The sequence below is a fragment of the Ovis aries genome, chromosome 21, assembly GCF_016772045.2.
Source record: "Ovis aries strain OAR_USU_Benz2616 breed Rambouillet chromosome 21, ARS-UI_Ramb_v3.0, whole genome shotgun sequence".
Lineage (NCBI taxonomy): Eukaryota > Metazoa > Chordata > Mammalia > Artiodactyla > Bovidae > Ovis > Ovis aries.
The window spans coordinates 16,416,038-16,442,694 of record NC_056074.1 but is presented as its reverse complement, the minus strand read 5'-3'; the positions used below and the strand labels follow the sequence as shown (position 1 = coordinate 16,442,694).

At 39.5% G+C, this 26,657-nt stretch overlaps 1 protein-coding gene across 1 annotated transcript in view; it reads right to left on the bottom strand.

Annotated features, from left to right (window-relative positions):
- LOC101117288 (glycerophosphodiester phosphodiesterase domain-containing protein 4-like) overlaps nucleotides 1-26,657 on the bottom strand; it is a 155,014-nt gene that overhangs the window by 21,118 nt on the left and 107,239 nt on the right. The window contains exons 11-13 of the mRNA XM_027960072.3: nucleotides 20,323-20,544; nucleotides 19,225-19,379; nucleotides 11,976-12,123 (exon numbers count right to left, since the gene is read on the bottom strand). Of these exons, the coding sequence (XP_027815873.2) occupies nucleotides 11,976-12,123; nucleotides 19,225-19,379; nucleotides 20,323-20,544 (525 nt within the window). The remainder of the gene's footprint in view (nucleotides 1-11,975; nucleotides 12,124-19,224; nucleotides 19,380-20,322; nucleotides 20,545-26,657) is intronic.

Below are 26,657 nucleotides of genomic sequence, written 5' to 3'. Positions count from 1 at the left end.
CACCAGTGGACCACATTCTGCCTAGATCTGATAGATAGAGTGCCTGATGAACTATGGAATGAGGTTCATGACACTGTACAGGAGATAGGGATCAAGACCATCCCCATGGAAAAGAAATGCAAAAAAGCAAAACGGCTATCTGGGGAGGCCTTAAAGAGCTGTGAAAAGAACAGAGGCAAAAAGCAAAGGAGAAAAGGAAAGATATAAGCATCTGAATGCAGAGTTCCAAAGAATAGCAAGAAGAGATAAGAAAGCCTTCTTCAGTGATCAATGCAAAGAAATAGAGAACAACAACAGAATGGGAAAGCCTAGAGATCTCTTCAAGAAAATGAGAGATACCAAGGGAACATTTCATGCAAAGATGGGCTCGATAAAGGACAGAAATGGTATGGACCTAACAGAAGCAGAAGATATTAAGAAGAGGTGGCAAGAATACACGGAAGAACTGTACAAAAAAGATCTTCACGACCCAGATAATCATGATGATGTGATCACTCATCTAGAGCCAGACATCCTGGAATGTGAAGTCAAGTGGGCCTTAAAAAGCATCACTACGAACAAAGCTAGTGGAGGTGATGGAATTCCAGTTGAGCTATTTCAAATCCTGAAAGATGATGCTGTGAAAGTGCTGCACTCAATATGCCAGCAAATTTGGAAAACTCAGCAGTGGCCACAGGACTGGAAAAGGTCAGTTTTCATTCCAATCCCAAAGAAAGGCAAAGCAAAAGAATGTTCAAACTACTGCACAATTGCACTCATCCCACATGCTATTAAAGTAATGCTCAAAATTCTCCAAGCCAGGCTTCAGCAATACGTGAACCATGAACTCCCTGATGTTCAAGCTGGTTTTAGAAAAGGCAGAGGAACCAGAGATCAAATTGCCAATATCTGCTGGATCATGGAAAAAGCAAGAGAGTTCCAGAAAAATATCTATTTCTGCTTTCTTGACTATGCCAAAGCCTTTGACTGTGTGGATCAAAATAAACTGTGTAAAATTCTGAAACAGATGGGAATAACAGACCTCCTGACCTGCCTCTTGAGAAATCTGTATGCAGGTCAGGAAGCACCAGTTAAAACTGGACATGGAACAACAGCCTGGTTCCAAATAGGAAAAGGAGTACATCAAGGCTGTATATTGTCACCCTGCTTATTTAACTTCTATGCAGAATACATCATGAGAAAAGCTGGACTGGAAGAAACACAAGCTGGAATCAAGACTGCCAAGAGAAATATCAATAACTGCAGATATGCAGATGACACCACCCTTATGGCAAAAAGTGAAGAGAAGCTAAAAAGCCTCTTGATGAAAGTGAAAGAAAGAGGAGAGCAAAAAAGTTGGCTTCAAGATCAACATTCAGAAAACGAAGATCATGGCATCCGGTCCCATCACTTCATGGGAAATAGATGGGGAAACCGTGGAAACAGTGTCAAACTTTATTTTGGGGGGCTCCAAAATCACTGCAGATGGTGATTGCAGCCATGAAATTAAAAGACGCTACTCCTTGGAAGAAAAGTTATGACCAACCTAGATAGCATATTCAAAAGTAGAGAACATTACTTTGCCAACAAAGGTCTGTCTAGTCAATGCTATGGTTTTTCCAGTGGTCATGTATGGATGTGAGAGTTGGACTGTGAAGAAGGCTGAGTGCCGAAGAATTGATGCTTTTGAACTGTGGTGTTGGAGAAGACTCTTGAGAGTCCCTTGGACTGCAAGGAGATCCAACCAGTCCATTCTGAAGGAGATTAGCCCTGGGATTTCTTTGGAAGGAATGAGGCTAAAGCTGAAGCTCCAGTACTTTGGCCACCTCATGCAAAGAGTTGACTCATTGGAAAAGACTCTGATGCTGGGAGGGACTGGGGGCAGGAGGAGAAGGGGATGACCGAGGATGAGGTGGCTGGATGGCATCACGGACTCGATGGACGTGAGTCTGAGTGAACTCCAGGAGATGGTGATGGACAGGGAGGCCTGGCGTGCTGCGATTCATGGGGTCGCAAAGAGTCGGACACGACTGATCGAATGAACTGAACTGAAGTGATGCAGTATAATTCAGTGTTACTAAAATCTGTAAAGTCTGAGTTTAAAAAGTATGTCATTTTCAAGGAAACTAAATCAGTGTTTTGAAAATCTGTTGAAGACAGAAAAGGTCATTAAAATAATGAGCTGCAATTGACTTAGGTGTGAGAGAAACACTAAGAGATGCGGTAGAGGAGGAGTCTAAAAATCTGTATGGCTTCCTCATTCCAGTTATTTCTCCAAATGACTTCAAGTTCTTGTGTTCTAAGGAAACAAAACTTAGAAATCATAACTGGTTCATTAGGAAGTATACACAAGCAAGAGAATACAGAATTCAATCAACTGAAACATACTCAAAGAAAAGATCTGAATCTATGTCAAAAGTTGAATGAATATTTTAAATTAAAATGTGTGAAGTATGTGTGTGTTAGATTATTTATAAAAATGATCACAACATTCCTCCCCAAATGCAGGTCTGTATGCAGTGTGACTCTGCTGTTCCTCTCTAATAAGAGGTAAAGTTTGTTTCTGTCTTGCCCCATCATGAATCCGGACTTAACCCTGTGATTATCTTTGGCCAATGGAACATTAGCAAACATCACGATGGGAGATCCTTAAAAAGGCACATGCACTGGGGCTTGCCTTTCTCGCTGCTGAGAACCCAATGCCACCAGGCAAACATGAGCAAAAAAGCTGGGATATATGTATACCTATGGCTGACTCATGTTGAGGTTTGACAGAAAACAGCAAAATTCTATAAAGTAACTATCCTTCAATAAAAAATAAATTAATTTTTTTAAAATGCTGGCTTCCTTGATGATGAGTAACCAAATGAAGAAAGACTGTAGTCATCCCAGGTAAGATTCAAGAAATACAGATGAGGCCATCCTTGATCACCCAGTCTAAACAAACAGGCTGAGACCAGAGAAATCACTCAATCATCATACAGAATATGACAAATATTTGTCAGGTTTAAGTCATTAAGTATTAGATAAGGTTTTTAAACATAGTAAAATATTAATAGACCATATATCATTTATCTCACAATTTCCCAATTAAAATATTTGAATTAACGGACTGATAAGCGAAGAGGATTATGTTGGATAAAATTGCTTCTTTGTGGTATTTTTATCCCCAATTTACAAATAAACAAACTGAAGCCCAGACAGGTTAAATAACATTTCCAAGTTCACACAACAGGTGGTAGGTAGAGCCAAGATTTGAACCTGCATATTCTAACCCAGAGTGCAGGCTGCTTAGGAAGGCCCCTGGGATACTGACCCCACCTCCCTAAACAAATTGACCTTGGGTTCTTTAAAAAATCGCAAGCTAGGTGTAGAAAGAAGTTTTTTACTTACAACTTTCACACTCTTTGAATTTTGAATCATATGAATTTATTATCAATTCAAGTATTAAAATGAAAAGTTTTACTTTGTTAAGTTTTATTTAATATATCCAAAGAGACAACTTCAAACAACGACTGATTTAGGGAGACAGGATTATGGAGGGGTGTACTGCTTTCTAATTTATGTATTTTTATAATTATTGAGTTTTATATAAAAAACATGTTTACTTTGCAATCAATTTTTAAGAACAAAAATGTTAGAGAAGTTTATAGTACATATATGAAGCAGGATAGTATGGGGACAGACAAGTGGAGAGGCTTCACCTATACCAAGGGACCTGCCTTTTCGGTAGGTGGCCCTACCAAAAGCTGCCCAAAGCACCAAGGAAGAAGGGGTAAGCAGTTTTACGCTGCCACCATACGGCCTCAGAGCCTATGAGACTCTGCCCTTGGTCCTGATCACCTCGCACCTGCTACTGACCCTGACCAAGTCAGAAACAAGGGCTACTGAGGCTGGAGGGATGGAGAAAGCAACCTAAAATATTTAGGTTTCTGTGCCTAAAGTTTTAATATTCAACGTAGTTAAGAGTTTGGGTTATTTTGGACTAGACACTTTGATCCTGAATCGAGACTTTTGGGTCACTAACTGGTACTTTAAAAAACTTTTGTAGGGAAGACAGAGTCTGTGTCTCTCCATGCCTAAGATACTCACCAGACACTGGTGGAGACTCCCCACAAAGAAGTGGACAGGAGAAGCCCCAGGGGTGGTCAGGTACTAGATAGGGAGGAGTGAGGGAGGTCTAGGCCAGGGGACTGTCAAGGCTGATGGGCTGCTGGGGGACAACAAGGCCTGGGTGGTGGGGGCACAGTTCAGGCACTAGAACAGGAAGGCTTGCTTGGTAGGGAGGAGGAGGGATCCTTAGGGGTTCAGATGCCATCAGCAGAAGTACCTGAGGTTCCCCTTATACTTGTCCCCAGAGAGATCCCTGGGGCCCCAGGCCTGGTCTCTTGCCCTCAGGGGCTTCCGCTGACCTCTGGAGCCCTCTCCACCTTCTCAGCCAAACCCTCTGCACTGTGGGGCATCATCCACCTCCAGGGAATCCTCCACCCTTCAAGGCCCCTCTACCCAGGGAGGTCCCTTAAGCATGAGAGAGTGGGAAGAAGAAAAGGGCGGGCAGGCTGGAAGCAGCTTCCACAGGGTTTGAGGACCAGGAAACTGCCTGGTGTTCCCCTACCCATTCAGCCCTAGGAACCTCCTGAGGCCCCATGCCCAGCCCTCTGCCCTGGAGGGCCTGGTTTCCTAGTCCCTCTGGGCACTGTGAGGTCCCCCTCATCCCTCTAGGGGCCTCATCAGCCCTCTGGACCAGGCCTTCTACCCACCTAAGACCCCTGCCCCTGCCCTCCAGGGCCCTCTCTTCTCTGTGGGGCTCTTTCCTTCCTCCAGGTTAAGCGGTCTGCTCTCTGGAGCCCTCTGGGTACCCTCAGCCCACATAGGTCTGGCAGGCACAAGAAGGAGGGAAGAGGAGAAGGAGCCATTCCTGAGTCGGGGGAGCATCCCTCAGGATGTGGAGGAGCAAGAACGTGTCTAGTGTTCCCCTACCTCCTCAGCCCAGGGAGTCTCCTGGTGACCCAACCTGAACCTCCACATCTCAGAATTGGAGGCACAGAATAGGCTTCCATGGCTGGGTGGAGCGGGGGACGGTCCCCACCCCTACCCAGCACCTTTTCTGGAGGCAAGGGTCCTGAATAGGACGTTCAGTTCAGTTCAGTCACTCAGTCATGTCCGACTCTTTGTGATCCCATGAATCGCAGCACATCAGGCCTCCCTGTTCATCAGCAACTCCCAGAGTTCACTCAAACTCATGTCCACGGAGTCGGTGATACCATCCAGCCATCTCATCCTCTGTCATCCCCTTTTCTTCCTGCCCCCAATCCCTCCCAGCATCAGAGTCTTTTCCTATGAGTCAACTCTTCCCATGAGGTGGCCAAAGTACTGGAGTTTCAGCTTTAGCATCAGTCCTTCCAATGAACACGCAGGACTGATCTCCTTTAGGATGGACTGGTTGGATCTCCTTGCAGTCCAAGGGACTCTCAAGAGTCTTCTCCAACACCACAGTTCAAAAGCATCAATTCTTCGGCACTCAGCTTTCTTCACAGTCCAACTCTCACATTCATACACGACTACTGGAAAAACCATAGCCCTGACTAGACCAACCTTTGTTGGCAAAGTAATGTCTCTGCTTTTGAATATGCTATCTAGGTTGGTCATAACTTTCCTTCCAAGGAGTAAGCATCTGTTAATTTCATGGCTGCAATCATGATCTGCAGTGATTTGGGGGCCCAAAAACATCAAGTCTTGACACTGTTTCCACTGTTTCCCCATCTATTGCCAATGAAGTAATGGGACCAGAGGCCATGATCTTCGTGTTCTGAATGTTGAGCTTTAAGCCAACTTTTTTGCTCTCCTCTTTCACTTTCATCAAGAGGCTTTTTAGCTCCTCTTCACTTTCTGCCATAAGGGTGGTGTCATCTGCATATCTGAGGTTATTGATATTTCTCTTGGCAATCTTGATTCCAGCTTGTGTTTCTTCCAGTCCAGCGTTTCTCATGATGTACTCTGCATAGAAGTTAAATAAGCAGGGTGACAATATACAGCCTTGATGTACTCCTTTTCCTATTTGGAACCAATCTGTTGTTCCATGTCCAGTTTTAACTGTTCCTTTCTGACCTGCATACAGGTTTCTCAAGAGGCAGGTCAGGAAGTCTGGTGTTCTCATCTCTCTCAGAATTTTCCACAGTTTATTGTGATCCACACAGTCAAAGGCTTTGGCATAGTCAAGAAAGCAGAAATAGATGTTTTTCTGGAACTCTATTGCTTTTTCCATGATCCAGCGGATGTTGGCAATTTGATCTCTGGTTCCTCTGCCTTTTCTAAAACCAGCTTGAACATCTGGAAGTTCATGGTTCATGTATTGCTGAAGCCTGAATTGGAGAATTTTGAGCATTACTTTACTAGCATGTGAGATGAGGATGTAGTTGGGATTAGAATGAAAATTGACCTTTTCCAATCCTGTGGCCACTGCTGAGTTTTCCAAATTTGCTGGCATATTGAGTGCAGCACTTTCACAGCATCATCTTTCAGGATTTGGAATAGCTCAACTGGAATTCCATTACCTCCACTAGCTTTGTTTTTAGTGATGCTTTCTAAGGCCCACTTGACTTCACATTCCAGGATGTCTGGCTCTAGGTGAGTGATCACACCATTGTGATTATCTGGGTTATGAAGCTCTTTTTTGTACAGTTCTCCTGTGTTTTCTTGCCACCTCTCCTTAATATCTTCTGCTTCTGTTAGGTCCATACCATTTCTGTCCTTTATCGAGCCCATCTTTGCATGAAATGTTCCCTTGGTATCTAATTTTCTTGAAGAGATCTCTAGTCTTTCCCATTCTGTTGCTTTCCTCTATTTCTTTGCATTGATCTCTGAAGAAGGCTTTCGTATCTCTCCTTGCTATTCTTTGGAACTCTGCATTCAGATGCTGATATCTTTCCTTTTCTCCTTTGCTTTTCACTTCTCTTCTTTTCACAGCTCTTTGTAAGGCCTCCTCAGACAGCTATTTTGCTTTTTTTGCATTTCTTTTCCATGGGGATGGTCTTGATCCCTGTCTCCTGTACAATGTCACAAACCTCCCTCCATAGCTCATCAGGCACTCTGTCTATCAGATCTAGTCCCTTAAATCTATTTCTCACTTCCACTGTATAATCATAAGTGATATGATTTACATCATACCTGAATGGTCTAGTGGTTTTCCCTACTTTCTTCAATCTACCTAAATCTCACTCCAGCTGTTGTGCCACTGCTTAAACCCTTCCAAACCTAAGCCCCACCCTTCACAGCCCAGGATTTTTGCCTTTTTTTTTTCCTGTTGTTGTTTTTTGGGGTTTTTTTCTTTAAGAAAAACAAATAAAAGGAATCCAGATTGGAAAAGAAGAGGTAAAACTTTCTTTCTTTGCAGATGATATGATACTAGAAAATGCATGGAAAATCCTAAAGATGCCCCCAGAAAATTACTAGAGCTAATCAATGGACATAGTAAAATGGCAGGATATAAAATTTATACACAGAAATTCCTTGCATTAATATACACTAACAATGAAAAATCAAAAAAAGAAATTAAGGATATAATCCCATTCACCATTGTAACAAAAATAATCAAATATCTAGGAATCAACCTAACTAAAGAGACAAGAGATTTGTATGCAGAAAACTATGAGACGCTGACAAAAGAACTCGAAGATGGCACAGATGAAAAGATATACCATGCTCTTAGATTAGAAGAATTAATATTGTGAAAATGACAAAAGCAATCTACAGAGTCAAAACAATCCGTATCAAATTACCAATGTATTCGTCACAGAACTAGAGCATAAAAATTCATAAAAGATCCCAAATAGTGAAAATAATCTTCAGAAAGAAAAATGGAACTGGAAGAATCAACCTTTTTCTGACTTCAGTCTGTACTACAAACCTACAGTCATCCAGACAAAGATGGTACTGGCACAAAAACAGAAATACAGACCAAGGGAACAAGATAAAAAGGCCAGAGATAAACTCATGCACCTGTGGGCACCTTATCTTTGACAAAAGAGGCAAGAATATACAATGACGAAAACACAATCTCTTCAGTAAGCGGTACTGGGGAAACTGGACAGCTACATGTAACAGAAACTGGAACACCTCCCACCTAACACTATACGGAAAAATAAACTCAAAATGGATTAAAGATTTAAATATAAGGCCATAAGCTGTAAAGCTCCTAGAGAATAACATAGCAACTCCTTGACATAAATCACAGCAAGATCCTCTGTGAACCACCTCCTAGAATAATGGAAATAAGAACAAAAATAAACAAATGGGGGTCTAATTAAACTTAAAAGATTTTTTAAAAGCAAAGGAAACTGTAAATAAAATGAAAAGAAAACCCTCAGAATGGGAGAAAATAATAGAAAATCAATCAACTGACAAAAATCTCCAAAATATACAAGCAGCTTATACAGATCAATACCAGAGAAACAAACAACCCAACTAAAAAATGAGCAGAAGACATAAACAGACATTTCTCCAAAAAAGACATACAGATGGTTAAACACATAAAAAGATGCTCAACGATGCTCATTATTAGAGAAATCCAAATCAATACCACAATGGGGTATCACCTCACACCAGTCAGAAGGGCTATCATCAAACTCTTAAATGTTGGAGAGGGTGTGAAGAAAAGAAAACCCTCTCGCACTGTTGGTAGGAATGTAAATTGGTACAGGCACTATGGAGAATAGCATGTAGATTCCTTAAAACACTAGGAATAAAACTACCACATGACCAAATAATCTCAGTACTGGGCATATAGCCTGAGAAAAACCACAATTGAAAAAGATACAGGTACCCCAATGTTCATCACAGCACTATTCACAATGAAAGCACATGGAAGCAACCTAGATGTCCATCAATAGATGAATGGATAAAGAAATTGTGGTACATACATACAATGGAATATTACTCAGCCATAAAAAGGAATGGATTTGAGTCACTTCTAATGTGGTGAATGAACTAAGGGTCTATTATACAGAGTGAAGTAAATCAGGAGAAAAACAAATACCATGTATTAATGCATATATAAATGCTGGGCTGGAAGAAGCACCAAGCTGGAATCAAGATTGCCAGAAGAAATATCAATAACCTCAGATATGCAGATGACACCACCCTTATGGCAGAAAGTGAAGAGGAACTAGAGAACCTCTTGATGAAAGTGAAAGAGGAGAATGAAAAAGTTGGCTTAAAGCTCAACATTCAGAAAATGAAGATCATGGCATCTGGTCCCATCACTTCATGGGAAATAGATGGGGAAACAGTAACAACAGGGTCAGACTTTATTTTGGGGGGCTCCAAAATCACTGCAGAGGGTGATTGCAGCCATGAAAGTAAAAGGCGCTTACTCCTTGGAAGAAAAGTTATGACCAACCTAGATACAATATTGAAAAGCAGAAACATTACTTTGCCAACAAAGGTCCATCTAGTCAAGGCTATGGTTTTTCCAGTGGTCATGTATGGATATGAGACTTGGATGGTGAAGAAAGCTGAGCACTGAAGAATTGATGCTTTAGAACTGTGGTGAGAGTCCCTTGGACTGCAAGGAGATCCAACCAGTCCATCCTAAAGGAGATCAGCCCTGGGTGTTCTTTGGAAGGAATGATGCTAAAGCTGAAACTCTAGTACTTTGGCCACCTCATGCGAAGAGTTGACTCATTGGAAAAGACTCTGATGCTAGGAGGGACTCGGGGCAGTAGGAAAAGGGGACGACAGAGGATGAGATGGCTGGATGACATCATGGACTTGATGGACATGAATTTGAGTGAACTCCGGGAGATGGTGATGGATAGGGAGGCCTGGCATGCTGCGATTCATGCGGTCACAAAAGTCAGACACGACTGAGCGAGTGATCTGAACTGAACTGATACATGGAATCTAGAAAGATGGTACTGATCAACCTATTTGCAGAGCAGCAATGGAGACACAGACATACAGAACAGATTTATGGGCACAGTGGGAGAAGGGGAGGAAGGGGCAAATTGAAAGAGTTGAAACATTACCATATGTAAAATAGACAGCCAGTGGAATTTGCTGTATGACACAGGGAGCTCAAATCCAGTGCTCTGTGATAATCTAGAGGGCTGGGATGGGGTGAGAGGTGGGAGGGAGGTTCCAGAGGAAGGGGACATATGCATACCTATGGCTAACTCATGCTGATGTATGGCAGAAACTAACACAATATTGTAAAGCTATTATCCACCATTTAAAAATAAATTTAAGTAAAAAAATAAAATATATTAGTCAGGATAGTTTAAAGCATGTTTCAGTAATAAAGCAAGACAAAAATTTCAATGAAAAAAGTCTACAACAAATTCTGGAGAGGATGTGGAGAAAAGGCAACCTTCTTGCACTGTTGTTGGGAATGTAAACTGACACAGCCACTATGGAGAACAATATGGAGACTCCTTAAAAAACTAGGATAAAACTACCATATGATCCAGCAATTGCACTACAAGGCATATACCAAGTTCAAAACCTGACAAAATCATAATTCAAAAAGACACACGTACTCCAATGTTCACTGTAGCACTATTTGTAATAGCTGGGACATGGAAGCAACCTAGATGTCCATCAACAAATGAATGGATGAAGAAGTTATGTCACATACAAAACAATGGAACATTACTCAGCCATAAAATGGAATACATTTGAGTCAGTTGTAGTGAGGTGGATGAACCTAGAGCCTATTATTATTATACAGAGTGAAGTAAATCAGAAAGAAAAAAAACAAATATCATACATTAATGCATACACATGGAATCTAGAAAAATTGTACTGATGAATCTATCTGCAGGGCAGGAATAGAGGTGCAGAAATAGAGAACACATTTGTAGACACAGTGGGGGAAGGGGAGCGTGGAATGAATGAGAAAGCAGCACTTAAACATATATACTTAAAGTTGCCCTAACTCAAATAATAATAATAATAAACATATATATTACCATTTGTAAAACAGATAACTAATGATGGGAAGTTGCTGTAAAACACAGGGTGCTCAACCCAGTGCTCTGTGATGACCTAGAGGGGTGGGGTGGGGTAGGGTGGTAGGTGAGAGGGACGTTCAAGAGGGAGAGGACATATGCATATTTAAGGCTTGATTCGCACTGTTGTATAAAAGAAACCAATACAACATTGCAAAGCAATTATCCTCCAATTAAAAAAAAAATAACCTATCTAAGAGTGACTAAAAATGCTATGGGATCTGAGTGAGATCTCATTCAGGGGAAGGGAAAGACCTAGCTCAGAGCAATTTAAACAGTCAGTGGAGAGAAATTGTTTTCTGATGCTGACTGTCCCACTCAGTCTATATAGTCTATACCAATTAGAAAAACAGGCTCTGCAGTCATTAAGTGGTTAGGTAAGGTTCCCTCCACAAGTAATAAGTGAAGGGTTTTAGCTGGGATTACAACTGAAGACTTCAGGTCCTCAATTCTCTTGCCACAGTAGTAGCAGGACAGAAGAGAAAATCAAACTAGGTGGCTGGACACTTGCTCATCTTTTCAAAAGCATTTTGCTTAGGACACACAGTGCTTACTTTGGAATCAAGTGCACTGGGTTTTCTCCCCACACCTCATGCCACTGTCATTGTTGCCGTGCCTTCAGGAAAGTGAGGCTGCAGTAACACACCTCTGGAGTCAGACTTCATTCTGAATCTTGCATCATGTGACACTTCATATTCTCCACAAGGATACTCCCAGTGGCTAACTCAGAGGTTTAAAAACTACATAATGTATGAAAGGCACATTGTGAGGATTCAATAAATAGCAATTAGTATACCAATATTAATTCCCCCCTGAAAATCACAGAAGGATCTGGGTGAGAGAAGGAAGAATGGCACATCTCCACTCTCACATAAGTCTTTTCTTAAGTAGCTACCCTGGGGAGTGCATAATGGGCAATGTCAGGGTTGGTGGGGGACAGAGACTCCTATTGGACCAGACTTGGAAGGACAATCTGGACAACCAGCTCACCATGAAGTAGGAAGGTTGAGTCATCTCATTCAGGACCTGAATGTTGTCTGTGGTCACGGAGGGAATCCTGGAGCACCAGGCCAGTGAGAAGAGCCAAGGTTCATTGACAAGATATAAGTTGATGCTGATGTTAGCTGCTCTATATTCTCTAGGGAAAATAAAAAAGAACCCACAGGAGACTCAGAGTTAATCTCACTCTCATCACCTAAGAGGGAAACAGTCACTACATTTGAGAAAGGATGTTGCCTACATCACCAGAAGTAGGTGATAGTAGGACAACCTATGATATGACATGCAGAATTAGCTCATATTGCAATGAGATAAAGGACTGAATTTAATACCTTTGCTACTATGCCAGCAATAGTATTTTAGTAAATTGGCTTCCTCAAGGAAAGAAAAGTGAGGGAGGGAAGAAAGGAGGGGAGAGAGGGAGGGAGGAAGGTAGGAAAGAGAGAGAGGGGGAAAGGGAAAAAAAGGAAAGTCCTAACAAATTCCTAATGGAACTTGTCAATTTCCATGGTATAAATACTCACAATTTGCTCCCAGAAGCTGATATGCACCAGCTCCAGTACACTATCGGGCAGCAAATGTACTTATTTCCATCAGAGCACTTACCGTCCTCTACTCTATGTGCCTTCCTATCAATCTTCTCTACTTAGCTGTAAGCAAATTAAAAGCAAAGACCATGTCTTACTCAACTCTGAATATTCAGTGCATGCGTGCTAAGTCACTTTAGTCCTGTCTGTCTATGACCTTTTGGACTATAGCCCACTAGGCTCCATTGTCTATGGGATTCCCCAGACAAGAATACTGGAGTGGGTTGCCATGCCCTCCTCTAGGGTATCTTCTCAACCCAGGGATAGAAAATGCATCTCTTAAGTCGCCTGCATTGGCAGGTGAGTTCTTTACCACTAATGCCACCTGGGAACCCTCTGTATATCCAGTGGTGGTGGTGGTGGTTTACGTACCATAATACCTGCCTGTAGAAATAGTTAAATGAAGGAATTAATAAATGAATACTAATTTGGTGAATATTTAAATTTCAAATATAAAAAAACTTCACAAGCATGAGTAGGGGGGATGGTATACAGTACTTTCCAATGGCAGAATGAAATGTCAGTAAATATTTGTGTACTATCTGTAGAAACAGTAGAAAACATCAAGTCAAGTTGTCATTAGAGATTAAATTTCTCAGAAAATACATCAGGTAAGTGCCTTTGAAAGACTTTTTAACCCTGAGATGTTATAACATATTGAAAACAGCTCTGCGCAAGCCTGGGGTTGAATTCCAGCACTGTCACATAATAGCTTGGCAATTTCTTAGGCTCAGTGTATAAACTGTAAATAAAAATAACCATACAGCCTTTACAGGAGTGCTTGCAATTAGTTACCCAAAATGTTAGCCTGTGTCTAAGAAAATTCTACACATCATTTAAAAATAAATGTATCATTGATCAGAAGAATCAATATAGTGAAAATGAGTATACTACTCAAAGCAATCTATAGATTCAATGCAATCCCTATCAAGCTACCAACGGTATTTTTCAATAAGCTAGAACAAATAATTTCACAATTTGTATGGAAATACAAAAAAACTCGAATAGCCAAAGCAATCTTGAGAAAGAAGAATGGAACTAGAGGAATCAACCTGCCTGACTTCAGGCTCTACTACAAAGCCACAGTCATCAAGACAGTATGGTACTGGCACAAAGACAGAAATATAGATCAATGGAACAAAATAGAAAGCCCAGAGATAAATCCACACATCTATGGACACCTTATCTTTGACAAAGGAGGCAAGAATATACAGCGGAGAAAAGACAATCTCTTCAACAAGTGGTGCTGGGAAAACTAGTCAACCACTTGTAAAAGAATGAAACTAGAACACTTTCTAACACCAAACACAAAAATAAACTCAAAATGAATTAAAGATCTAAACGTAAGACAAGAAACTATAAAACTCCTAGAGGAGAACATAGGCAAAACACTCTCTGACATTAATCATAGCAGGATCCCCCATGATCCACCTCCCAGAATATTGGAAATAAAAGCAAAAATAAACAAATGGGATCTAATTAAAATTAAAAGCTTCTGCACAACAAAGGAAACTATAAGCAAGGTGAAAAGACAGCCTTCAGAACAGGAGAAAATAATAGCAAAGGAAACAACTGACAAAGAACTAATCTCAAAAATATACAAGCAACTCCTGCAGCTGAATTCCAGAAAAATAAACAACCCAATCAAAAAATGGGCCAAAGAATTAAACAGACATTTCTCCAAAGAAGACATACAGATGGCTAACAAACACATGAAAAGATGCTCAACATCACTCATTATCAGAGAAATGCAAATCAAAACCACAATAAGGTACCATTTCACACCAGTCAGAATGGCTGCGATCCAAAAGTCACAGTAAGTGTTGGAGAGGGTGTGGAGAAAGGGAACTCTCTTACACTGTTGGTGGGAATGCAAACTGTTCTCCATAATAGTACAGCCACTATGGAGAACAATGTGGAAATTCCTTAAAAAACTGGAAATGGAACTGCCTTATGACCCAGCAATCCCACTGCTGGGCATACAGACCGAGGAAACCAGAACTGAAAGAGACACGTGTACCCCAATGTTCATCACAGCACTGTTTATAATAGCCAGGACATGGAAGCAACCTAGATGTCCATCAGCAGATGAATGGATAAGAAAGCTGTGGTACATATACACAATGGAATATTACTCGGCCATTAAAAAGAATACATTTGAATCAGTTCTAATGAGGTGGATGAAACTGAAGTCGAGTATACAGAGTGAAGTAAGCCAGAAAGAGAAACACCAATACAGTATACTAACGCATTTATGGAATTTAGAAAGACGGTAACGATAACCCTGTATGCGAGACAGCAAAAGAGACACAGATATATAGAACAGTCTTTTGGACTCTGTGGGAGAGGGAGAGGGTGGGATGATTTGGAGAATGGCATTGAAACATGTATAATATCATATACTAAATGAAAAAATAATAGTAAAATCCCATTCAAAAAAAATAAATAAAATTTTTTTTAAAAGACACAAAGCAGTTCAAAGACAATTAACATAAAAAAAGAAATGCCACAGAAACATTAATTATAAGAAAGCCAGTGTGGCAATATTAATAAAAGCAATTTTTAGGCAAGAATTATAACCAGAGAGAAGGGACATTTCATAATGAAAGGATGGTAATAAATCCAAGAAAATAATCTAACAATTCTAAATGCAAATACACCTTTAAAAAAGTGTTTAAAATGTGAGAAGCCAAACAACCACAATAATCACAATAACAACAACAAACACAGCCAAAGGGAGAAATACAAAAATCAACAGTCAGCTGGAAATATTACATCCCCTTTTCTACAACTGACAGATGAGGCACAGGAAGCCCTTAATTTCTCTCTGACTGAAGAGGTTGCTCCCAGAAGGAAGAAGGAATAAGTCATGGTCTAATCTCCTTGTCAACATGGTATCTACATCTTTTCTAAATAGAACAATAATATTTGCTAGAAAGAGAGGTCTTTATATATAGAATATGTTCTTTAATGGATGTTCTTGGTTGATTACTTTTTATTACATATTTTGTAAATAAACACAGAATGTGGATTTATGAGGTATGGGTCCCTGGACAAGGTCACAAAAGCTACGCAAGTCTCTGGGAGTATTAAATGCTGATGTTTTATAACTCAAATGTTCTCCTTCAAAGTGAAATAACCCCATAAAAACACATTTGGAGCCTGTATCTATTACTGTGGGCCATAGGGAATGTGTCCAATAAAGGAAGAAACCTGCAAAGTTGAAATCAATGTCTCTGACCTCTCCTTGCTTTGTCTGAGCCTCCTGACTGCCTTCTGTATCTTTGAAATTAATAATAAAACTTAATAGTAAGTTCTATGATCTGTATGAGTTTGATTTGAAACCTAATGCTTTGTGTTAACTCCACAGAAAAAGCAGAAGGAAAATGCAGTATAAAATACTTAAAAAGACTATTAACCAATTTAAATTATATATTTTGGAAATTAAACCAGCCCCTGTTGGAATCATTTGTGGTTATTTTTTCCCAGTCTGTAGGTTGTCATTTTGTATTCTTTATGGTTTCCTTTGCTGTGCAAAAGCTTTTAAGTTTGATTAGGCCACTTGATTTTCTAATAGGACTCAGGATATGACTGACCCTTCTTAAAGTCTGATGTCAGCTGATCCTACTCCTATATAACTATGGCCAAGGAATAACTTTTAAAAATTACTAGCAAAAGAATTAACACTAGGGAATCTGTCAAACCTATATTTAAACCTCAGTGTGGTCCCCCACTGACCAACTATATGGACTTTGGGGAAATATTAACACCTAACCTCCCCGAACTTTTCCTCATTAAAGATAAGATTCCCCATTTGAAACATGGGGAGTGATGCTAATTTATAGAGCACAGCATGTAACGATGGTGATGATGAAACAACAGGTAACATTTACTGTGTTCATATATTTGCCCATCATTTTGCTCTGTGCATATATGTAGTATGTCACTTAATCTTTTAACCATTCCATCATGTTATTGTTATCCTTAATTTACAAATGAGAAAACTGATTATTAAAACTAGTCCAAAGTCACACTTGTAGCTGATGGGTAAGCCAGAATTTTAAAAAGAGCCTGTGGTTAACCAACGGAACTTGACACATAATAAAGGCTCAGTAAGTGAAAGTTATTATAATTATTTTTCAACTACTAGATTAATCTAAATTATGATTAGCAGAGAAAGAAATCACCTTGGAATCAATTTTTCTTTGATAAAAAGTAGAAAGGAATAGACATACATTCAAAACAGAGGAATAGTTGGGCAAAGAAAAATCTTCTACATAGGAAAGAGAGGTAAAATATGTATAATTTTCTAATGTTGAAAATATATATATATAATTTTATGATCAACTGCCCCATAGCCCAAGAGGCTAGAAAAGCCAGAACATGAAAAGAGGTAAATCCAATAGCCTAGCTCATGACTTGAGATACAAAAATGAATCTACAGGAATTTCTGTAGCTCAAAGAGATTTTGGAGATAGGGAGATACATATGTATATCTGGACAAAACACATATATATGTTCAGTCTCTGAAGCATTTAGAATCATCTGAAAAGAACTTTCTGATATACGAGCTGGATTTAGAAAAGGCAGAGGAACCAGAGATCAAATTGCCAACATCTGCTGGATCACAGGAAAAGCAAAATTCCAGAAAAACATCTACTTCTGCTTTATTAATTATGTTAAAGCCTTTGACTGTGTGGATCACAAAAAACTGTGGAAAATTCTTCAAGACATGGAAATACCTAACCTGCCTCCTGAGAAACTTGTATGTGAGTCAAGAAGCAACAGTTAGAGCCAGACATGGAACAATGGACTGGTTTCAAATTGGGAAAGGAGTACGTCAAGACTGTATACTGTCACCCTGCTTATTTAACTTATATGCAGAGTCCATCATGCAAAATGCCAGACTGGATGAAGCACAAGCAGGAACCAAGATTGCTGAGAAAAATATCAACAGCCTCAGATATTCAGATGACACCACTCCAATGGCAGAAAATAAAGAGGAACTAAACAGCCTCTTGATGAGGGTGAAAGAGGAAAGTGAAAAAGTTAGCTTAAAACTCAACATTCAAAATACTAAGATTATGGTATCCCATCCCATCACTTCATGACATATAGATAGGGAAAAAGTGGAAACAGGCTGATTTTATTTTATTGGGCTCCAAAAGCATTGCAGATGGTGACTGTGGTCATGAAATTAAAAGACACTTGCTCCTTGGAAGAGAAGCTATGACAAACCTAGACAGTGCATTAAAAAGTGGAGACATCATTTTGCCAACAAAGGTCTGTATAGTTAAAGCTATGATTTTTCCAGTAGTCACATACGAATGTGAGAGTTGGACCATAAAGAAGGTTGAGTGCCAAAGAACTGATGCTTTCAAACTGTGATGCTGGAGAAGGCTCTTGAGAGTCCCTTGAACGACAAGGAGATCAAACCAGTCAATCCTAAAGGAAAGTGAAAGCCACTCAGTCATGTCCGACTCTTTGTGACCCCATGACTACACAGTCCATGGAATTCTCCAGGCCAGATCCCTGGAGTGGGTAGCCTTTCCCTTCTCCAGGGGATCTTCTCAACCCAGGGATCAAACCCAGGTCTCCCACACTGCAGGTGGATTCTTTACCAGCTGAGCCACAAGGGAAGCCCAAGAATACTGGAGTGGGTAGCCTATCCCTTCTCCAGGAGATCTTCCCTACTCAGAAATCGAACTGGGGTCTCCTGCATTGCAGGCAGATTCTTTACCAACTGAGCTGTGAGGGAAGCCCCTATCCTAAAGGAAATCAACCTGAATATTCACTGGAAGAATTGATGCTGAAGTTAAAGTTTCAATACTCTGGCCACCTGATGCACAGAGCCGACACAATGGAAAAGACACTGATGCTAGGAAAGACTGAGGGCAGTAGAACAGGGTAACAGAGGATGAGATGGCTGGATGGCATCACTGACTTAATGGACACGAGTCTGCGCAAGCACCAGGAGACAGTGAAGGACAGGGAAGCATGGCGTGCTGCAGTCTATGGGGTCGCAAAGAGTCAGACATGACTTAACGACTGAACAACAATGACACAGGGACTAATGTAAGCAGTGACTATCAATAATTAAATCTGAAAAAGTTACCATTCTCAGGTGCTTTTAATTCTAAAAACTCTGTCTCTGACTATGTAATTATAAATGTGGTGATGGAGAATTTCAGTTTCTTCTCATGCTTGGCTGTTTTAAGGGTTTGATTTGATTATGTTTCAAATTATATCTATGAGAAATCTGGCTATCTGGATTACGAAGTTATTTATTAGGTATTTCAATCCATCTGGTAACGGCAGAAGGAAATCAACTCAACTTTTTGAGTTCTTACTTTTCAGTGATTATTTTATATAACAACAAAAACACCAAGCACATAAAAGGGTGTGCTGATGAGAGACTGAAGCATAAAGGAGAAGGGGCTGAAGAGCATGTTCCAGGAACAGAGTGTAACTTTGATAAATGTTTGTTGGCACAGAGTGAAGGAAGGATAAGAAGATGAGGACAGGGGATTCTAGAAAGATAACTACACATGGAAATCCTGAGATAGGAGAAGGAACCTACGTAGCTTGGCTGGGATGCAGATTTCCTGCAAGTAAGGCAATACGTGCTGAGGAAAATGTGGTCAAACACTTACCTCATCCCGTTGTAGAACAAGTTCTTATAGTCAGCGTTTATTCTAGTGATATTTTCTTTTGTGAGGCGTTCAACAGGGAGTAACCGGCCCACTTGCTGAAAACCAGGAGCTTTTTTCTTGACATACTCCCTTTCAAAACTTGGCAACCAAAAAATCTGTAAGGAGAAACAGGAAGTCTTTCAGTGGATAATCAGCTGTCTAGGCACAAACAGATCCTATGTAGAATGGGAGGAACCCCAATCCAGCATAGTAACAGTCTATAAGGAGCAGGGAGATTCTAGACCTTGGTGAAAGAGTCAACCTCACTAATACTGTCTATTCTTATAAAGAGGCTTTATAAGAATTCTTATAAAGGGGCTTTCACCAGGGTTGTTCTAGACCTGAGTTTTCCCAGTTAACATCATGGAACCAAGGGTCATCCATGTCACCACACTAGCTAAAGTAGGTATGGAAGAAAGATTAGAATCATAAACACATCCTCTGACTGATGCTAAAAATCATCTTTGTGAGAGGTCATTTCCTGCAAACAGGGAAGGCTATTATGACTCATCTGTGGAAATAGTTCTATCTGAAAAAAAAACCCACATATTTGTTTCTTTCATAGCATTCTTCCATATTCTGAGAATTTGACATTTGGAATGACTCCCCAAATGCAGAGTAGCTTCTGAAAAACATGATGAACAAATCTCTGCTCAAATAAGAACCAGATGTCCTTTCTATATTATTAATGAAAGCCAAGTCCTCAAAGTCTTAAGCATTCCATACCCAGGCCCTTTCTAATAGATATATGTTGGTGATGGTGCAGGTCACATCGTATAGCCATTAAACACATATTCCCTTTTAACAGAGGGGTGACATTTCATTTGGCTTTGAATAACAAAAAGATTCAATGTTTTCCCCTACTGATACAAATTTAATGGGGTCATTCTTAGATTGCCGAATATAGCTGTATAAAATAGTCATCTTCATATTTATAGGGAGCAAAATTATTTAAGGATCCCAAGGAAGAGCTACAAGGTAGGTCAGATTCAACTGCTATGGTCGTGGGACACGTGACCCACCCACCAACCTCTACCATAAATACTGAGATAGACATACCAGATGTTGCTCAATCTGAGAGTCAAGGATTATGCTTACTACATGGCGGACATACAAAGCTCTGAGAGAATGATTTGGTGCAGGGCCATTAAGATCAAAGATCACAAACTTTTTTTCCTTCTGTGCAAGTTCCAATAATTCAGTTAGCTTTGGAATCTTCTGATTTCCTGCTCTTTCCCTGTCAGCCTTTGATAAGGGTTTCATACCAAAAAATGGTTTGATCTAAAAATACATAAGAGAAAACACTGGCTCCCATCAAAAGCATTTTCCAATTCTCCTTCTTTTAGCCCCACACCAATTACCATTTAACCCACCCATCAGGCCCTCTGTAATACTGGTCCTGAGATAAGAGTTGCCAAGAAGAGAAATTAAATGTAATCTCCATAGGTAATCATGGTATTTGGGATGATTTATTCTATATTGTAGAACCTATACTGTTGATTTATTCTATATTGTTGTATTTGCACTGAAGGTCTCCTCATGTTCTTGTCCTAAACTTCCTTTTCAGTCTTTTTTTCTATAACTCTCCTCAAAGTATTACAATTCCTTTTCAGTCACACTGGCTTCCCACACATTCTCTCACTGTTCTGGTTTTGTGTAATGGAAAGAAAGCAGGCTTTGTCTTCAGACTGAATTGGACTCAAGCCCAGTGCTGCCACTCATTTGTCTTCCTTACCATATCCACCTGTTAAAACCCTACCCTCAAACTGCAAAACCCAGTTCAAATGCTACCAACTTCATGAAGTGCCCACTAAAATATTCCTAAACTAAAGAGACTTCAATGGTGTTAAACCACAGCTACCAATTTTTATGCCTTTGTCTGTTTCATCCTGCCTTCTAGTCATTTGTATATATCCTAGATCAGATTCAAACCCCAGCTTCATGTACTTCTTGCTGTGTAACAGTGGTAAAACTATTTAAAATTTCTAAGTTTTCATTACCCTGATATAAGATGGAAAAGGGGAGAGTAATATGTGTATTTCTAGGATTATTTTAAAGATCAAAAATAATCAAATATTTACCAGGTCTAGCAGCATGTCCAGTACACAGAGAAGTGCACAGTTCATAATAGTTCCCTCACTCTGTACTGGTTCTACTGGAGGGCAACTCCCTAATGGCAGGCACTGTCATAATTTCTTTGCCATACACAGCATTTTATTTTATTCCTCAGTACATACATGTATTAGCTATATTAATATAGCTACTTTTATTGTCATTTGCCAACTTTAGATCATTTGTGTGTAAAGTCAGTGATTAAACACTGTCTCTCAGGAGAAAGACACAGTAGCTACACCATATTCCCAAGACTAAAATAATATTTTTCTCTATACAACTTTATCTTCTCTCTCCTTCCCACCCTATTAATTTTCCTTCCTTTACTTCCTAAGCAACCTGTCCTTTCTCACCTTTTTCTCAAGAAAGAATCAATCACACTGAACATTGTTCCCATGATATACCTGAACGCAGATTATAAGTGTGGAATTAAACCCTTCCACATCTGAGTTGAGGTCTATAATTAAAGGTCTTCTTAATCCTCAGGAAAAAAACAGAAATTTGCTTTGAAATACAAGATATTGTTAGATTCTATCAGATCTAGACCAACTGATTCACTTAATTGTTAGAACTTTGTGTGGGAAAAAAATTGTTAAAAGAACAGGATGGGAAAGATCAAGAAAAGATTTAAATAGCCCAGCTGTGCATAATTTTTTCAAAGTCCTGGAAGGGGTAAAAAAATAATAATAATAAATGCACTATACAAGGACATTTATTTCTGAAGCCTTTAATGATAAAGTGGATGAAAAATACAGAATAGCACAACTATAAAGATTAATCAATAGAAGAGTTTAAAACTAGATTTCAGTAATCTCTAAACAGCATTATGAGGTAGATCTAATATCTAATATCTGATGTAAATTGAGCCTCTTTTTTATATTGGGTTGGCCAAATTCCAGGTTTTCCATATCATAGAAATATTTTGGCCAACCCAATATATAAAATGAGTGGACTTATTCAGAAAAATAAACTGGAATAGGACAATACCAGTTTAGATTATCTCCAATATAAAGTTGAACATTTTCAAAACAATAATAAAAGACCCTTGGTTCTCTATGCCTACGCTTAGAAAAATTACAAGTAGAAGGGCCATCGAATGATCCAACGTATTATACTGGTTTAGAAGTCTGAAAATTTATAAATTCGGCCCGATGATGCCACTTAGAGGGAAACAATACAGCTCAACAGACAATTATGAGAACTACATGGAAGTATCAATGAAAAATACAGTTCTCTTGTTGATATAGGTACTTTTATTATCAATCTCACTACCATAAAAAATCAGATTGCTAAAACCAAGAAGTGGTATTTTCTATCAATCCTAGGTCCTTTTCCATGTCCTTTTCTATAAATGACATAGGAACATTCCTTTCTTCTCTATGGCATATTCTTATCGTTAGGAATCTACTTTGCAAAAAGAACCAGCAAAAGAAATGTACCACAGACAAATAACTATCAGGAGTCACAGAAAATTCTATACACATTATCAAATTATATCTGCGAACATTAGTATACTGATTTTAAAAAACAATCAGATAATTATCCATGGTACTTAGCAACTGAATAACAACAACCAGAATCACTGAGGGGAAAAGAGGCAGAATAATTAGAGTCAAACTCATAAGAGTTCACATTGACTCCATTGACATTGTTGCCTAAAATCCTGTTAATGCTGAAGTTGGAGCAGATTTAAATCAACTTTGCTGTTGTTGTTCAGTTGCTAAGTCATGTCTGACTCTTCTGTGACTCCACAGATTATAGCCCTCCAGGATCCTCTGTCCATGGGTTTGCCCAGGCAAGAATATTGGAATGGATTGCCTTTTCCTTCTCCCAGGGGATCTTCCCAGCCCAGGGATCGAACCTGTGCCTCCAGCATTCCTATACTGGCAGGCAGACTGTTTACCACTGAGCCACTAGAGAAGCCAATATAACAAAGATTAACTATCCCTTGTATTAGTCCAAGCAATTTGTCTATTTTACATGTTTTTTAAAAACACCAAAACTGAGGTGGTGGTCCTCCACCAATATCCGTCAGCTATTAACCAAAGATTTATACCTCATTTTCTAGCACTGCTTAACCTGTATGTACTCTCTTTGGTTCTATCTTTACCTTCTTTCATGTTCCAGCTAATAAAGATAGCCACTATTTATCGCTTTCACCAGAGCAAAATCAACAATTTACCTGAAAAGTTATGTTTCTATCATTTACAGAAGGCCCACTCTACTTTCTCAAGTCTTAAACAAAAGATCTTAAGGATATGCAGTAATCTCATATCCTAACTTGAAATTCTAAGACTTACTTTGTAATTCTATTGTCACAGTTTCTAAGGAGAAATTTTAACTCCATAAAATAACAGTTCATCATACAGAATTCAGCAAACTTACTCTGTGAAGGGCCATACACTAAAGATTTTTGGTTTTGTTAGTCTCTGTCACAACTATTCAACTCTATTATAAAACAAAAGCAGCCATAAACAATTTGTAAGTGAATAAGCATGGCTATGTTCCAATCAAACTTTATTTATGGAAATCAAAATTTGAGTTTTATATAATCTTAACATGTCAGGAAACATTATTCTTTTGATTCTCCTTCAACCATTCAAAAACACAAGAACCATTCTGAGCTCACAAGCTGTACAAAAATAGTGCGCTGCATCTGAACAGCAGGCCACAGTTTGCAAACCCCTGGATCCAGGTCATGACACTAGCTAATGAGAGACATAATTTAATGAGAGATTGCAAATTAACCAAATTATCCATAGTCAAATACTGAAGACAATTAAGATGATTTCTGGGATTAACTGGATATTACAGAGTATAGGTAGCAAGCTTTTTTGAAATACACAGGTGTGTTGACGTACACAAACATCTTAGAACCATTCTCACAAAACACAGGAGACAAACAGACCTTTAGCAATCTCAAAATATTTCTTCCAGATCATCAAAATCTTTGTTTTTGAAGGTAAAATGGAAGGCCATTGTCCAAGGATATTAATTTAACAACCTGATATACATCAAAAAGTCTGCCTAATAATGTCTTATCCCTGAATCCAAGGCTTTTTATCTTTGGCTTAGGAAAACATGCAGTCTTAGCAAAACTAGTCTAATAATCTTCAGACCTCACACTAGGTTCATCTTTCTAATTATGGTACCATATTCAATGTAATCCCTCTTGCTAACTTAAAATATCCAGTATTTTTAAGTTAGCTGATTAATCACAGAATACTAACTTTCTTGTTCTCATATTACCATTCACTAATATCACACTCTTAATACAGCATCATATTAATCAACAAAGGAGAATCTCATCATTTCTGTAATTTGAGAACTGTCCATACATGGAACATATCTTTTAGATGCCCCTAAATCAAATCTTGGTTTAATGCTATTTACTGTCGGTCAAACTTAAAAAGTTACGACCAATCTAGATAGCATATTGAAAAGCTGAGACATTACTTTGCCAACAAAGTTCCATCTAGTCAAAGCTATGGTTTTTCCAGTGGTCATGCATGGATGTGTGAGTTAGACTATGAAGAAAACAGCGCCGAAGAACTGATGCTTTTGAACTGTGTGTCGGAGAAGACTCTTGAGACTTCCTTGAACTGCAAGGAGATCCAACCAGTCCATTCTGAAGGAGATCAGCCCTGCGGTTTCTTTGGAAGGAATGATGCTAAAGCTGAAACTCCAGTACTTTGGCCACCTCATGCGAAGAGTTGACTCATTGGAAAAGACTCTGATGCTGGGAGGGATTAGGGGCAGGAGGAGAAGGGGACGACAGAGGATGAGGTGGCTGGATGGCATCACTGACTCGATGGACGTGAGTCTGAGTGAACTCTGGGAGTTGGTGATGGGCAGGGAGGCCTGGTGTGCTGCGATTCATGGGATCACAAAGAGTCAGACATGACTGAGAGACTGAACTGAACTGAAACTTAAAAATGAACAAAGGTAATAACAGGTCAATTATGCAATTTTTCTAGACGCTCTTATAGAATCCCAAGTACATTCAGTTCAGCTCAGTTCAGTTCAGTCACTCAGTCGTGTCTGCCAGGGTTAAGGTTAGGATTAGGGTTGGCACTGCCTTTCTTTGGGATTGGAATGAAAACTGAGCTTTTCCAGTCCTGTGGCCACTGCTGAGTTTTCCAAATTTGTTGGCATATTGAGTGCAGCACTTTCACAACATCATCTTTCAGGATTTGAAATAGCTCAACTGGAATAACATCACCTCCACTAGCTTTGTAGTGATGCTTCCTAAGGCCCACTTGACTTCACATTCCAGGATGTCTGGCTCTAGATGAGTGATCACACCATCGTTGATTATCTGGGTCATGAAGATCTTTTTTGTACAGTTCTTCTGTGTATTCTTGCCACCTCTTCTTAATATCTTCTGCTTTTGTTAGGTCCAGACCATTTCTGTCCTTTATTGAGCCCATCTTTGCATGAAATGTTCCCTTGGTGTCTCTCATTTTCTTGAAGAGATCTCTCGTCTTTCCCATTCTGTTCTTTTCCTCTATTTCTTTGCATTGATCGCTGAAGAAGGCTTTCTTCTCTCTTCTTGCTATTCTTTGGAACTCTGCATTCAGATGCTTATATCTTTCCTTTTCTCCTTTGCTTTTCGCTTCTCTTCTTTTCACAGCTCTTTGTAAGGCCTCCCCCGACAGCCATTTTGCTTTTTTGTATTTCTTTTCTGTGGGGATGATCTTGATCCCTGTCTCCTGTACAATGTCACGAACCTCATTCCATAGTTCATCAGGCACTCCATCTATCACATCTAGACCCTTAAATCTATTTCTCACTTTCACTGTATAATCATAAGGGATTTGATTTAGGTCATACTTGAATGGTCTAGCGGTTTTCCCTACTTTCTTCAATTTAAGTCTGAATTTGGTAATAAGGAGTTCATGATCTGAGCCACAGTCAGCTCCTGGTCTTGTTTTTGCTGACTGTATAGAGCTTCTCCATCTTTGGCTGCAAAAAATATAATCAATCTGATTTCGGTGTTGACCATCTGGTGATGTCTATGTTTAGTCTTCTCTTGTGTTGTTGGAAGAGGGTGTTTGCTATGACCAGTGAATTTTCTTGGCAAAACTCTATTAGTCTTTGCCCTTCCTCATTCCACATTCCAAGGTCAAATTTGCCTGTTACTCCAGATGTTTCTTGACTTCCTACTTTTGCATTCCAGTCCCCTATAATGAAAAGGATATCTTTTGGGGGTGTTAGTTCTAAAAGGTCTTGTAGGGCTTCATAGAACCGTTCAACTTCACCTTCTTCAGGGTTACTGGTTG